At 39.8% G+C, this 13,826-nt stretch overlaps 1 protein-coding gene across 1 annotated transcript in view; it reads right to left on the minus strand.

Moving 5' to 3' along the window:
* TMX4 (thioredoxin related transmembrane protein 4) overlaps positions 1-10,395 on the minus strand; it is a 45,790-nt gene extending 35,395 nt beyond the window's left edge. The window contains exon 1 of the mRNA XM_019644629.1: positions 9,754-10,395. Within this exon, the coding sequence (XP_019500174.1) occupies positions 9,754-9,929 (176 nt within the window). The 5' untranslated portion in view covers positions 9,930-10,395. The remainder of the gene's footprint in view (positions 1-9,753) is intronic.
* Between the last annotated feature and the right edge of the window lie 3,431 nt (positions 10,396-13,826).

Here is a 13,826-nt window from a genome sequence, read left to right on the forward strand (position 1 = left end):
TATATATATAAAGAAATAGTTTTTTTAAAGACTTGCTTAAATGGAAAGATATAACCAAGTTCTGGATGGGCAGGCTCAGCACTGAAAAACTGTCAATTTTCCCAATTAACTGTCAATCTCCCCAACTTACTTTCCATTTTTTCCACTCTGGAATTATTTTTACAAAACTCAGCATCTATCATTTCTATGTTAAGAAAGGAAAGGGGCAGGGGATAAACAGAGGTAGGAAAGAATGCCTGCCAAAGAAATCTCTCTTACACACACACACACACACACACACACACACACACACACACACACACACACACACACGGGAAAATGCCTTAGGAAAGGAAGCAAAGGGGAAAAATGCTAAACAATAGGTCATATTCTATAACAAGATTTATCATTTGTATCAACAGATCACATTCTGTAATAAGATTTAGGCTCCAAGGTGCTGTCAGGTCATCACTGACAAATCTTTTATCTTGAACTGAGCAGAAGAAGTATGTGCTGTGTTAAATGACATTCAAAACTCAACGTAATGATGCACACAAACCAACTCTGCTGAGGAACCACAACAGCAAAAGTATAATTGGGTAAGATTTTGCTCTTTGACTTTATAAAAAGGTGTTAAAGTGTTAAAAAGTCAAGACTAGGGGGGGAAGATACCTTTATTTCAGGAAAAGGGCTGAGACTGGGCAGAGCTCAGAAGACAAAGGGCTGCCCAAAGCACGGTGAGCGTTTCTCTCTCCTGCGAGGCCCCAGAAGCAGCCAGATGTGGTAAACACAGCTGTTCATCCTCTCTAATGCCACCTCTAGAAAAGACTAGTATAGCCATTTCCAAGATCATTGTACAAGGTCATTAATCTTCCCATTACAGCTCATTGTCCAATCCCTGAGATCCCAGAGACGGACCAGGGATCGTGATCCAAGAACAGTCTGCCTAAATCTTCGGATTTTTTTAAACACTCTCTTGGGTTGTCGGAAAAGTCATGACGTATTTTTTCTATGTTTTTTGTTACAAAAATGCATCATGACTTTTCTGACAACCCAATACATTTCCAGGTCAAAGTATATTTCTGGTATACAGTAAGTGTTCAATAAATGTTTGCTAAATAAATGAACAAAGTTTAAAAAAATAATTTTTTTCATCTGAGGGGACTTATTTTCTACATTTCTAAATGGCAGGTGAGGCTGGGGAAAGCAGTTGGTAAATTGTAGGGGGAAAAAACCCACCAATTTATTATTAAATTCTCTTCAAAGGCATTTCCGCATACTGGGTAAGAGTTCTGCAGGAGGATTCAGAAAAACCAACCACAAGTTAACCATGTGACTTTGGGCAGGTTAATAATTGCTCCATGCCTCAGCGTCCTCAACTGTAAAATGGAGTAACAGCAGCTACCTTAGAAGGTTACTGGGAGATTAGATGATACATGTAAAGCAGGCACATATCAAGAACAATCATTAATACAAATTATGTTTGTAATGTACTACTTGGTTTCTGTTGAAAAACAAAAAATGAAAATGCAACTGAGTAAATTCTGAAGATCTAATTTGGTTTAGTAAGTGAGTCACGAATTGGGGAGCATTCCACCTATCAACTAGAAGGGAGCTCTAAGGGGTTGTACAAAATGGAAGAGTTTTCATTGGAAGAAGAGTGGAGCAAAGGAGCTAGCTATTAAGAAAAGAAAGGATTGTTTTTGAGCCAGGACATCTTTTCTTTGAGGGAAGAGAAATTGGAAGGGTTTTTTATCATGCAGATTACCTCTTCTCAGGGGTGGGGGTGGGGAGTGGGTGCATGGAAAGATTACCTTACTGGTAGCAGTAGCGCTTGACCAGAAAATTCCAGACTGGTTAAGATTATGTTTCCGGGAGAGTTTGAAACTGCAATTAGAAAAGTACTGAATTCAAGTTTGATATCACGGGCACATGAGGGACACCATTTTGGGCCTGTGGTTTTCTCTTGAACATTCCCAGGACAACTTTTACGACACATTAGCTCATCTGAACCTTACACATTCACTGTGACAAGGCAGGTTTGGAGAGACTTGCTAAAAATCACCTAAAACCACACAGAACAAGAACCCAGATGGAGGTATTTACGGAATTAAAAATCTCCCAAGGAAAATAAGACCTAAGATCAAAAGAGAGGGAAAGGGGAAGGGAGGAGGAGGGGAGGAGAAAGAGGGGATAGGAAGAGGAAGGGGGAAGAGAGAGAGGAAGAAGAGGGGGAAGAAGACAAAGAGAAGGAAAAAGAAATTACCAAAATGAGGACAAAATCTTGAAATATAATTTAATGAACTCTAGATCCTCTTTGCTTTGTTTCCCTAGACCTCCGTTTTTATGTATAATTCAGACACATTTGCAACCTCAGTAATTATTAAATCATGCAAATTTCAATCATTAAAAAAACCCAAAAAAACAAAAAAACCCAGTCCCTAATCTCTAGACAGGCTATTATATAAATTGGGTTTTCTGTGATATTGACCCTCAGATATGCAAAGGTCACTGAGGTAATTTTAGATATTCCATTTTCTGTGTAGCTGCTACCCACTGGTCTGTAGTACTGTTAACGCCATTCTTTCTGAGAGTTCATCAGAGCTATTGTGTTGGATCATGCATTCACCTAGTGTGTTCTTTTGGTGGTAGAGATAAGCCAGTCTCAGGTGTGGGAACTGGCGCCCTTTGTTGTTGTAGCTTTTTAAATTACTAGTATCCTTTTGTATTTAAAGGACAGTCATTTAGGCAGCAATTTAGAACCTACTATAAAATACCTCCAGGGGCCAAATGAACACAAAGAAGGAAAGCCATGTGACTTCTATGCTCTTCTTTCTCTGTATGTGTGTGTGTGTGTGTGTGTGTGTGTGTGTGTGTGTGTNTATATATATATATATATATATATATATATATAAATATATGTATATGCAATTTATTTATTTACATATGCATGAATAAAACTCCTCAGAAAAGACTGAGTACAATCTTCATTTATATTACATAAAACTAGTTCATAGTGGCAGTCTTCTAAACACTATAAAGAACTGATTTGTCCAACTTCGTCTTTTATATATAAATTAATCCTTCTTCGATTTAAGAGCCTCCAAAAATAAATTAGTAGCTTCATAGTCATGGAAACTGTAAGACAGTATCTTTCCTATTCAAATTTTTGTAGATGTCAGTGGTATATAAAATTAGTAAACTTCATAAAAAACATTTGAAACATTCCAGATAGCCAAAACACTGTTAAATTACACTAATGTGGATATTAGTCCACTGTTTTTAACTATTTCTAGGAAACAAAATTCAAAAACATGCTTTTGTTATCCATGTTAGTATTCATGTACAAATTACACTTAAATTCTGCTGTATGTAAGGTGGTTGAAGGCACTTGATTCTTTAATTATGTGAACTCAATTTGGCATGAGATTTCATTAAGTATACTAAACACTTCATTAAGTATACTAAACACTTCAGGGAAGGAGTTCCTTAAATATATTTCCTAGAAATAAAATTTTACTAAAAATACATTTTTATTCCTCAGTAATGGGTCATTTTACTTCTGTCGTGGCTTGAATCTTACCAGTGTTTCCCAGTATCTTCTCTTTTCTTACCCTTGCAGGGGTGAGATGGGCAGTGACAAATAAGTCAATTTTCACTTAGAACTTAGTTTGACCAAAACACTCAGAAGAATCTTGACAATGAAGATGAAAGAGGTATACTTGGTTCATCTTTCTATGACTTAATAAATGAAACTAAATCAAAATGCCGCAATTAAACCTTTACTACATCAAGTGCTATTCTCTTTTCTGGAAAACCTCTTAATGATCCAAGAGTCGAAAGTCTTATGCTCAAACATATTTCTTTAGAAGATCATCTCTAGATCTCAGAGCCTAGCAGGTCTTAGGCCACAGTAAATACTGATTATATCAATGAACAATGATGGTAGGTGAGTGTGATTATCCTTAATACCTGAGAGAATATATACAGATGTTTCCTTCAGTGATATACGTGAGGAAGCTCTTGATTAGAACCATTAAAGTCTATTATTTTAAGGGTGAAATTTGGTAAGTCAATAACGTTATTACACACTTAGCTAGTTTGCAGTTGGACCCACTGCATAGCCCGCTCTCTCTCCACCTGTAATTAAACCTAGCTATTGTAGTTTGCAGTTAGATCCGCACTGATATTCAGCTATTTCCTCTTTGTTTCTCCCCTCACTGGTTAACTCAAGAACTGTGTTTTGTTCTCTTTTCTCAAGGCTACACAACCTTGTTAATCCATTTAATTAAAAATTCCTGGAAAGGGCAATTTCTTAATCCTCAAACTCCCAGACACGGCAATACACATAAAACCCCAGGCTGCATGGCTGAGTCCCAGTCCCTAGTCCACAGATAATATTATCTTAAAACACAACAGACCCCAGGAAGGATGTCAGCCCTCACCTGAGACTCCCCTTTTCCTTTGTTCTTCTAGTGTATGTATAAAACCTTCTGCCCTTCTAGGAATGGGGAGATGGCCTTTGGACAGGAGTCCGCCGTGCTCCCAAAATGTTGGCATTGTGAATAAACCTGCTTTTCTTTCCACCAACCACGTCTCTTGATTTTTAACTTTTTCAAGCAGCAGGCAGGCAGTTGGACCTTAGCATGGTATCATTATTCATTCATTCACCGAGTCAAAAAGTATTTATTTAACATCTAGTACTTGACAGTTATTAAGGCTCCTGAGATAAACAGGAAGAAGAAAAACTTAGTTCCTTTTCGTAAAAGGTAGAGGAGGAGTCAGACAAAAACCTAGTACAAAAACATATCAATTAATTTATAATTACAAGTTGTGATATGGGCCATTTAGTTACAAAGAAGGCACAGTGAAAAACAATTTTCCTGTAGGGTGGGGGGATTGGGGAAGGCAGAGCACCTGTTTGAGTGCTGAGGCGGGTCAGAAATGAGCATATAGCAATAATGTTCCTCATTTTGCAGAAACTAGAGAAATGGTAAAACCAAGGGTAGGCCTCTGAATCCCACAGGGTAAAGACCTCCCCTTATTGGGCCAGGGTGCTGGCTAGCTGAGAGCCTAAGCATGAGTCAGCCCAATTCTGTGCCTTCCTTCAGCGAGCCCTGCCCCCCGACACTACTCTCGGGCTTGCATCAGGAAGTGCAAAGCTGAGGCCTGCATTCTAGTTCTGCTTTGCTCACAATTTACTAAGGGTCCGGCCTTGGCCAAAGCTTTAATCTTTTCAATGTTTCATCTCTCCCAATGAATGAGAATGAGAATTCTGCATCTGTCCAAAGGCCATCTCCCTGTTCCTAGACTGCTAGGATGATCAGATAACACAGCATTCAGAAAATGTGATGGAAGCAATGTAACTGTTTACTGTTATTAAAATGATGATGATGACAACAATTTATACTGATGATGATGGAGGTGATATGGATGAATACCCTTTGTAGGAACAATCTAAAATCCAATACTTTTAGTTAGCTTATGAGCTCCTCTTTTGCATTTTTTTGAATACCCATAACAATATCTAGGGCAGCGGTTTTCAACAAGAAGCACCTGGCCTGGAAATGTGCATAAAGGATGGAGGATGTTAATTTTTTTTGATGTCACATGATTACTAAAATGTAATGTAATGGCCAGGGACTCCAAAGGTTCTGTATTGTAATGTGTGGGCCATATATATCAAAGAACCGTCCAACCCAAAATGCCATTAATAGTGACCTGGTGAGAACCACTACTGATTGCTTGACAGACAAGAAGCATTCAGTAACTAGTTGCTAAATAAACGAATGCTACATATAATATTTAATTCCTTCAGAGCACAGTAGACAGTCAATTCCCTGAAATCAAGGATTATAGCTCATTCATCTTTATCTTCCTGGGTCCCCAAACCCGAACTAGACACATAACAAGCAGTTAATGGCTATCTGAAACATTCAATCAACAAATCAAAATAATCTGTTAAATTGCAAGAAATTTTAACTATTTGACACTGGTAAATTAAGGCAATGATGTTGAACATGTTCTCTCTAGGTATAAGAATATTGGAAAACAAAATGAAAACCTAGTGGTCTTCGGGGAATAAATGAGGCTTTCCTCCATCACCAGGTGACTAATTTCAATTTTGAAACATGATCATCCCAAGAGTAAAGTCAGAAAGAGTAGTGTTTTATAAAGATCTATATACTTTACAGAGGTAATTTAATCCAAAGACTTTTTTTCCTCTGGATATCAGTTTAAAAGTAGGAGAGTTACAATTAAGCTATTTAGATATCTTCATATTTCTTTGGGGGAAAAAGGGCACCAGAACAGTATACAGAATGTATTACATTCCATATTTTTGTGTTGCAAAAGAACAAAAGTAGTATTCTCAAAAACTGATAGAATAGGAACCAAGCAAGTGTTTAAAATAGCACAAGGTTACAAAGTAAGTGAATGAAGGATACTATGAAACAATGGAAATTAAGAAAACATTTGAAGGCATTTTAAAGATTAGATAACCTTTCCTAACCCTGAGAAAGAGCAACCTTTTCATCAGAGGTTAAGGATGAAAAAAGCACATCAAGCCAATTATAGCAACATGGCAGAAATAGGGGTAAAAATTATAAAACAATATATGACGACAAACAAGAAGATAAAAAAACAAAATATACAGTAAGTACACAATATTGAAGAAAATGTAAATATGTAGTAACAGAAGAATTTTTCAGATCTTAAAAAAGGTTTCAGAATTACGAATATATTTTTAACTGCTATTTCTCCTTAGCAGAGAAGTGCTTTTCTAAAACTGAAATTCGCAAGGATTCCCCCCAAAACTGACGGAGAGATAAAAAAAAAAGTTAAATTTCACAATAGAAGCTTTCATGTCTCAGAGCAGACAAACATTGCTAGATCCTTAAAAAATAAATTGATACCAGTATAACCAGGAATTACACTATAGGAGCTTTGTATAAGGTAGGATATAAAAAATTCCGAGTAGGCCAACCGAGCGGTGCACTGCTTAAGAGTTGGCTTGGGAGCACCAGCTCTGAGCAGCAGGGCCCTGGTTTGGATCCCACAAGGGCCAGTGACACTGTGCCCTCTACAGCTAAGATGGTGAACAACAGCTCGACCTGGAGCTGGGCTGCCGTGAGTCACCAGAGATGGTGTAGGCTGCAGCGGGACTGCAGTGAGCTACCGTGAGTAGCTGGCAGCCACCATGAGCGGCCATCCAGAGGCTGGCGACCGATCTGCGTCACCCGGAAAGAGCGCAATGATCATACCAACATGGGCCAGTGAAGCGACATCCTCCATAACTAGACTGAAGAGCAAAAGGACAGCAACTTGTCTGTTCCCCTCCCCCGATTCCCCAATGCTGTTCCTAACCCCCAACTCCCCAATAAAATCTTAAAAAAAAAAAAAAATTCCCAGAAAAGAGGCAGCATATAAGCAAATAAATAAATAACTGTCATTCAAAGTAATGTCAAATTTTTGATAACTATCAGAAAGCCTAACTTGCTTCTTTAAAGAAGTTAAATACATCATCTAACAATGTGGATCCCTAACAATCTCCATTTATTATGACCATTTAGCCTGAACAGAGCATTAACATGTGAGCTAGTATTAACATATTTTGGTTTTTTTTCTGTTAAATACACCAGGAAAAAAAATCTGATAACTTATTGGCTGTTTGAATTCTTAGACGTTTATGGTAGGCCTAGAGTGGTGCTGAGAATATAATGAATTTTATGTTTTTTAATGTGTTAGGTTTTGTCAAAGGAAAGAGGGGGAGTATCACAAACAGATGAGAGCCACAATACTGCTGCAGGACGAGCACCTCGGCTCCGGTGTACAGAAAGCTGGGTGCCTTGATGCAAATCCTCTTCCCTTTCCAGCCTTGCTTCATATTCTGAAGTGTACTTACTGGATCAAGACAGAAGTTCTACTAAAATGATTACACTGTCTACACAGCTTACTTCCGGGTTATCGTGCATCACAGTCCGAATATATTCCATACAACGGACACATGACAAGCTTGGAGCAACTGATTACTATACCTAGGCTTGTACATTTATGAAGTAAAATGTGAACCGTCAACACCGCCACATATAGGAATTGTTGACTGGTGCTCATTTATAAGCTTAACTTGGCTTATACTTACCTCAGCTTTAGTGTTCTTAGTTCTTGAACTTAAAAAAAACAATAGCTATTCCAAAATGAACTATAAAGGAGCTGAGGCCTTTCCGCTTTGACTTTCATCATGTACATACACAAACTCAGTTTTAATTAAAAACACAGACTACTAGAAAAACTCCATTTTGTAAGCACTTGCTGAAAAAAAACTTTCTGTGGCACTGACAAAATGCAGCCTCTCTAAAACTCTTAGAACTATTACAAACATAACAGACCTGAGTAAAGTTCCATTTACTTTAAAAGCTTCTCTCTTAAATGGAAAATGACTTCCTCACCTCCATCCAAAGTAGCTTATTTTAATAAGTGTTTCATGTCTACAGATCTCTTTAATAATTTCATTCATTTATTGTAATACCAAAGGCATTTACTTTGAGATTTAACGTATCCACTTCTTTGAACAAATATTTCCTTCTTCTGACCAAAAGGTAAATGAATGTTTCGACAGGTAATGTCCATTATGTTCTTCCAACAATGTAATCTGCTAAGTGACACAACTTCCGCCCCTGATGCAATGTGGGGTGCTCCATAAGCATCTGCTCGCAATCTAAACTGAAACGTTCAAAATTTGGTAGTGGACATACAAAGGAAAGATCCAATTCTTTCCTTTGTGTCATCAACGAAAAATTAATTATCAAATAGTAGTGGTCAAGTATGAATACTGATGAGACCACAGGCTAAGCAGATTCGGGGTCAGTGATCATTTCTCCATTCTTCCTCCTCTCTGCAAGCCCACCACGATGGTGGTTCAAGCGTATCCAGGCATCTGCCCACTGACTACTTCATATCTTCTTTCAAATGGTCACTTTCTTCCTAGAAGTTAATTTTAATCTACGATGAACAATCCCTTGCCTGCTCCTAACTCAAAACTGTGCTTGCCCTTCTCCGTCAAGCAAAGGCACTCTCCACGATTTACCTTCTACTGTTCAAAAGCAACAATTTACTAATGTTCTTTTGCTTATGGCATTAGCACAATTAAGTTATATCATATACCCAGGAAGTCCTACATCTAAATATTACAACTATCAACATTTATTTGAAATCGTGTTTTAAAATTTGAAAGTCACCCATATTTGTTTTATTTTTCACGGTGACATCTGGGGGTCATCAAAATGAAGACTAACATACTTTATACACGCTGTTCCGCCCTTCACCGTGCTGCAATTATTCATTCAACAAATGCATTGCCTACCTTGCGCTATGTATCTGTACAGCACAAAAATGTCATTGCATGACCGCCCTTTCTCCTCTACCTACACACCTATATCAAAAGCACACAATTTTCTTGCAGATTGTCTCCGTTCCCCCTTCTCCCTTTGGTAAACTGCTCACCCACCTCACCCGTAAAACTTTCCCCTAAAGTAGAGGGCGAGCAATGCGGGAGGGTGGAGGGGGTACGCTAATCTCAGCTGTCACCGCGGAGGGCTTGGCACGCATGCGCAGCACAAATGGCCGGGCCCCGGTGCTGCAGGTCGGTAGCAGAACCAGCCCGGGGCCTGAGGTCGAGCCCAGCCGGTAGTGCAGCTTCGGGAACGGCCCGCTGGGCTCTGGGAGGGCAGCGCCTGCGAGGACAGTGTGGCGTGCGGGACGGGCAGGCACACTCACAATTTCAGCATCCACTCTCCCTCCATCACCAGCGTCCAGTTGGAGGCGGTCATGGGCAGCACCAAGCTCTGCTCCTCCGGCATCGCGGCCTGCTTGGGATCGGCCTCTGACGCCGCCGCGAGAGCCCAGGCGGTGAGGAGCGCCGTCAGCAGCGGGCCGCAGCGCCCGCCGGCCATGTTAGGGCGCGGAGCAAGGTTCCTCAGCAGGGCGTGTGGGAAAGTGAGCAGCGGGCTCGCAGCCTCGCTCGCCGGCCCGACTGGGCCTTCCCGGGTAGCAGGTGGGGATCGCCTCCGCCTGGCCGCTCACACTGGCCGTTTTCCTTGCGCGGGTGGCGGGCACCGCCTCTTATCAGCCTAGGCCCGCCAAGGCCACGCCCCCTCCCGCCTCGACTGGTTGTTGCCCGGGGTGTCGGTTGCCTAGCAACGGCCGCCCTTTCTTCCAGACCACTACGCTGAAAATAAACAGAAGATCTGACTGATGTTGCCTTAGTTAGAACGTACACCGCACGTGCTCAGGATACCCAGTAAGGAGGTTTGGCGCGTGTGGGTTTTCTATAGAGAAACGGCCTGTAATTTAAAAATTTGGTAGTAGCAACAACAGCAGTGGACTGCAAAAAAAACTGCTTAACGAAAAATGGAGGGATGTAGTGGGCATCTCTTGGTGAAAGGGAGAGGAAAATTAAAGTACTCTGTGCATGTGTTTATTGAAATATCACTTCCTAATTGGTGGTAATAGTGAAACTAGACTATGCAGTTGTATTTTTTTTAGAAAAATAATTTTAATTTTATAAAACCTTTTTAAACGTGGGTACTAATAGATAAAATGAGCCAGTTAATAAGAATATTGCCAGTTGCAATTAAATGCACCTCTCACTTCTCTCGACTAGAGTTTTGTCAGATCTAAAATGAAAGTAGATTTAAATGATTTCCACATTTCCTTTCAGATATGTATTAGGTGCATCTGTACCTCCAGGCCACTGCACCCTTCGTGTGTATGACTGAATTACAATTAGAGGGTTGGTGAGCTTTTCAAAGTGTGCTTTATAAACATTTATTTGGTGTTCAAAGCATAACACGGAGTAATGTGATCAATATATCATGGGCCAAAATGTGATTTCTGTGCTAGGCTTAAAACAAAGACAGCTATACAACTGTCAATAAGAGTATTGCAGGGCAGGAGCTCAGTCTCCAATCAGCACTTATAGGAAAGAAAGATTAATTTGTCTTCAGGCAAGGTCTTACTTGAATTAGTTTATTAGTAGTAGCTAAATTCTATGTGGAACCTGCCCTTATCCAAATCTGACTCAAATTTACAAACTATTGTAAATTTGGAAAATGTCCTTGCAATAAATTTTACTAAGAGTCACTGTTATTGTATACTGGTTAATCCTATTAACTCAATAGAAAATATTTTATTGTGCTTATAAAGAGAAAGGACTCATAATTGGGAATTCTATCATTCTATTCAGTACAGCTTTTGTATATGATAATGTGATTGGTTAAAAATGTTCTTAAAAATAGGATCTGATATTAAGGAATTACTGTTAGTTTTGTTGGGTGTGATAATGGTGTTATGACTATATATTTTTAAAATTTTATTGATTACAGATACTTAAATATTTATTATTGAAATAATATGATGTCTAGAATTTTAAAAAAACATTTAACTACTCCAGCAATAACATTTGGGAAGTGGAAGGAGGATGGACAGAACAAAAATGGCACAATGACAATTAATTTTTGCTATTGTATCTATCAGTACTTTTCTGTATGTTGGAAAATTTGTAAAATTAAAAATAAAAAGAGTATATCTGAAGCACAAAAGAAACTGATTTCTGAAGCTTTTCCTATATCTAACACAAAATGTGCGTTCAAAAATTGCAATGGGGCAGTCTAGACGAGGGACAGGGAGCAATTGCTCTCAAACCATGATTAACATCGCAGCCTGACACTTCCTACCTCTGTGACTTGGGGCTAAAACTACAATACTTAACATCAAGCTTCTGTTTAAATAAATGTAATAATAGAACACACTGCATATGATGGCTGTGAAGATTCAATGAGATAAACACAATGTCTAGCTCATGGTATGATATAATAAAGGTTATATATTATTATTTGGAGGCAACAACATGCTATAATATTTCTAAGGCTCTCTATTTTCCCAAATTAAAGTCAAAGTCACAAAGTCCTTCACAATCCAGCTTCAGTTTTGCTCACTTTGCTGTCCACCATTCCCTAAACATGTGATGAACTGAGACCTCAGTCCAACAGCTCTGAAGAACTGAATCTTGTGAACAACCACAACAGTGAACTAGATGCACATCTTCCCCCTACTCTTGAGATGCCTGAGCCTTAACAGTAACCCAGGGCCCGAGGGAACAGCTTAACTGGGTGTTCCAACCAACAGAAACTGTGAAATAATAAATGTTGTTTTAAACCGTTAAGATTTGGGGTAATAGGTTATGAAGCAATAGGTAATTAGATCAGTGCTCAGTCCTTCTCATTTTTGGAGACTGAAATTAAAGTTTTAAGAAGACTAGTACCTGGCACTGGGAGAAAAAGCTTTTGTCTGTCCCTAAAGTAGTTTCCAATGGTGGCACTGAGGGGCAGTTATGGTTACACAAAAATACATGACTTCTAGTGGGAAAAGGAATCCCTTGGATTCTGATGAGGTGAGGCAATAGCAGGAGAGGGAGGATGAATGTGGTAGATGCATATCCACTTCTCTGCTCTTTCCCAGCCTACAGAGGGGTATGCTTCCATACCCTCTCTAAAGTTAGGCCTACCAATGTGAAAGTTCTGGCCAATGGGCTGCAAGCACAAGGGATATGTGTGTATATCACTTGCAGGTTAAAGCATTTAATCACTTGTGCAAGAAGCTCTAGTGTTCCCTTCTCCGGCTGTGGAACTTTTAGGTAAAAGGCCATTATCTGGGAGCCTACAGGACCAGAGAGGCCTGAATTGCTGAGATAGATCATGGAGAATAGTTGCCCTGACTGGTTGTGTTGCAGGGAACCCAAACAAAGGGACAGGACACCAAGGCGAGGGAAGCAACGTTTACTAATGCCAGCACTGGCTCAGCGGATTCACATCCAGAGGCTGAGCCCCGAGTCAGGCGGGACTCGGGGCTATATACCCTGAAGTTTTTTAGGTTGACAGCTAAGATTTATTATTAGAACATGTGGTCGTTGTGCCAGTTCCTGACTGGCTCCTGGGTGAGGTAGGAATTTGGAAATATTAAACACGGAGGTCTTGCTGACCACATAGTCCAGGAATGTCTTTGTCTGAAGCCCGCGCAAAATCCTTACTGACCACATACCCTGGGAAGGCCTTTGTCTAGGGCCCACTGCCACAGTTGGTTCCCTGTATTCTTAATGGACTCTTCATAGGCAAGAAATACATTTTTATTGTGATAAGCCTATTCAGGTTAGCTATTGCTGTATAACTAACCTCTCCAATATCGTGTCTCACAGTGCTGAGTGGTTGATAGGCTTAGCTGGGCTGTTTTTCCCTGGGTTCCTTATAGGGTGGCAGGCACTTGGAGGCTAAGGCTAAGACTTTGAAGTCTTTTGCACTTGCATGTCTAGCACCTGGTACAGGATGGCTGGAACAGCTGGAGCCTGATAGACATCTCTCTTATCCAAGCAGTCTCTCTACTTGGCTACTTGGGCTTTCTTCAGCATTGCACTTTGGGGGCTATACTTAATTTTTCTAGAGTGAGAGTTCACAGAGGCCCTGATGGAAGCTACAGTGCTTAAGAACTCACTTCAGAAACCTGAAAATGTCACTTCTGTCATATGCTGTTGTTAAAACAAATCATGAAGGCCCAGTTCAGATTAAAGGGAAGAGGAATTAGATGTTGCCCCTTAACAAAGAGCAGCAAAATAAATCTTTCATCTATCAAAAAGCCACTCTGAAAAATTGGAATTGTATGTCACTGAAGCATCATTTACCCTGTTCTAATGCACTACCTTTCTTTGATGATGTAGCTAGGAGTAGCGTGTGTGTGTGTGTGTGTGTGTGTGTGTGTGTGTGTGTGTGTGTGTGTGTGTGTGTGTGTGTGTGTTGTGT

The sequence above is a fragment of the Hipposideros armiger genome, unplaced genomic scaffold (genome assembly GCF_001890085.2).
Source record: "Hipposideros armiger isolate ML-2016 unplaced genomic scaffold, ASM189008v1 scaffold_89, whole genome shotgun sequence".
Classification (NCBI taxonomy): Eukaryota; Metazoa; Chordata; class Mammalia; order Chiroptera; family Hipposideridae; genus Hipposideros; species Hipposideros armiger.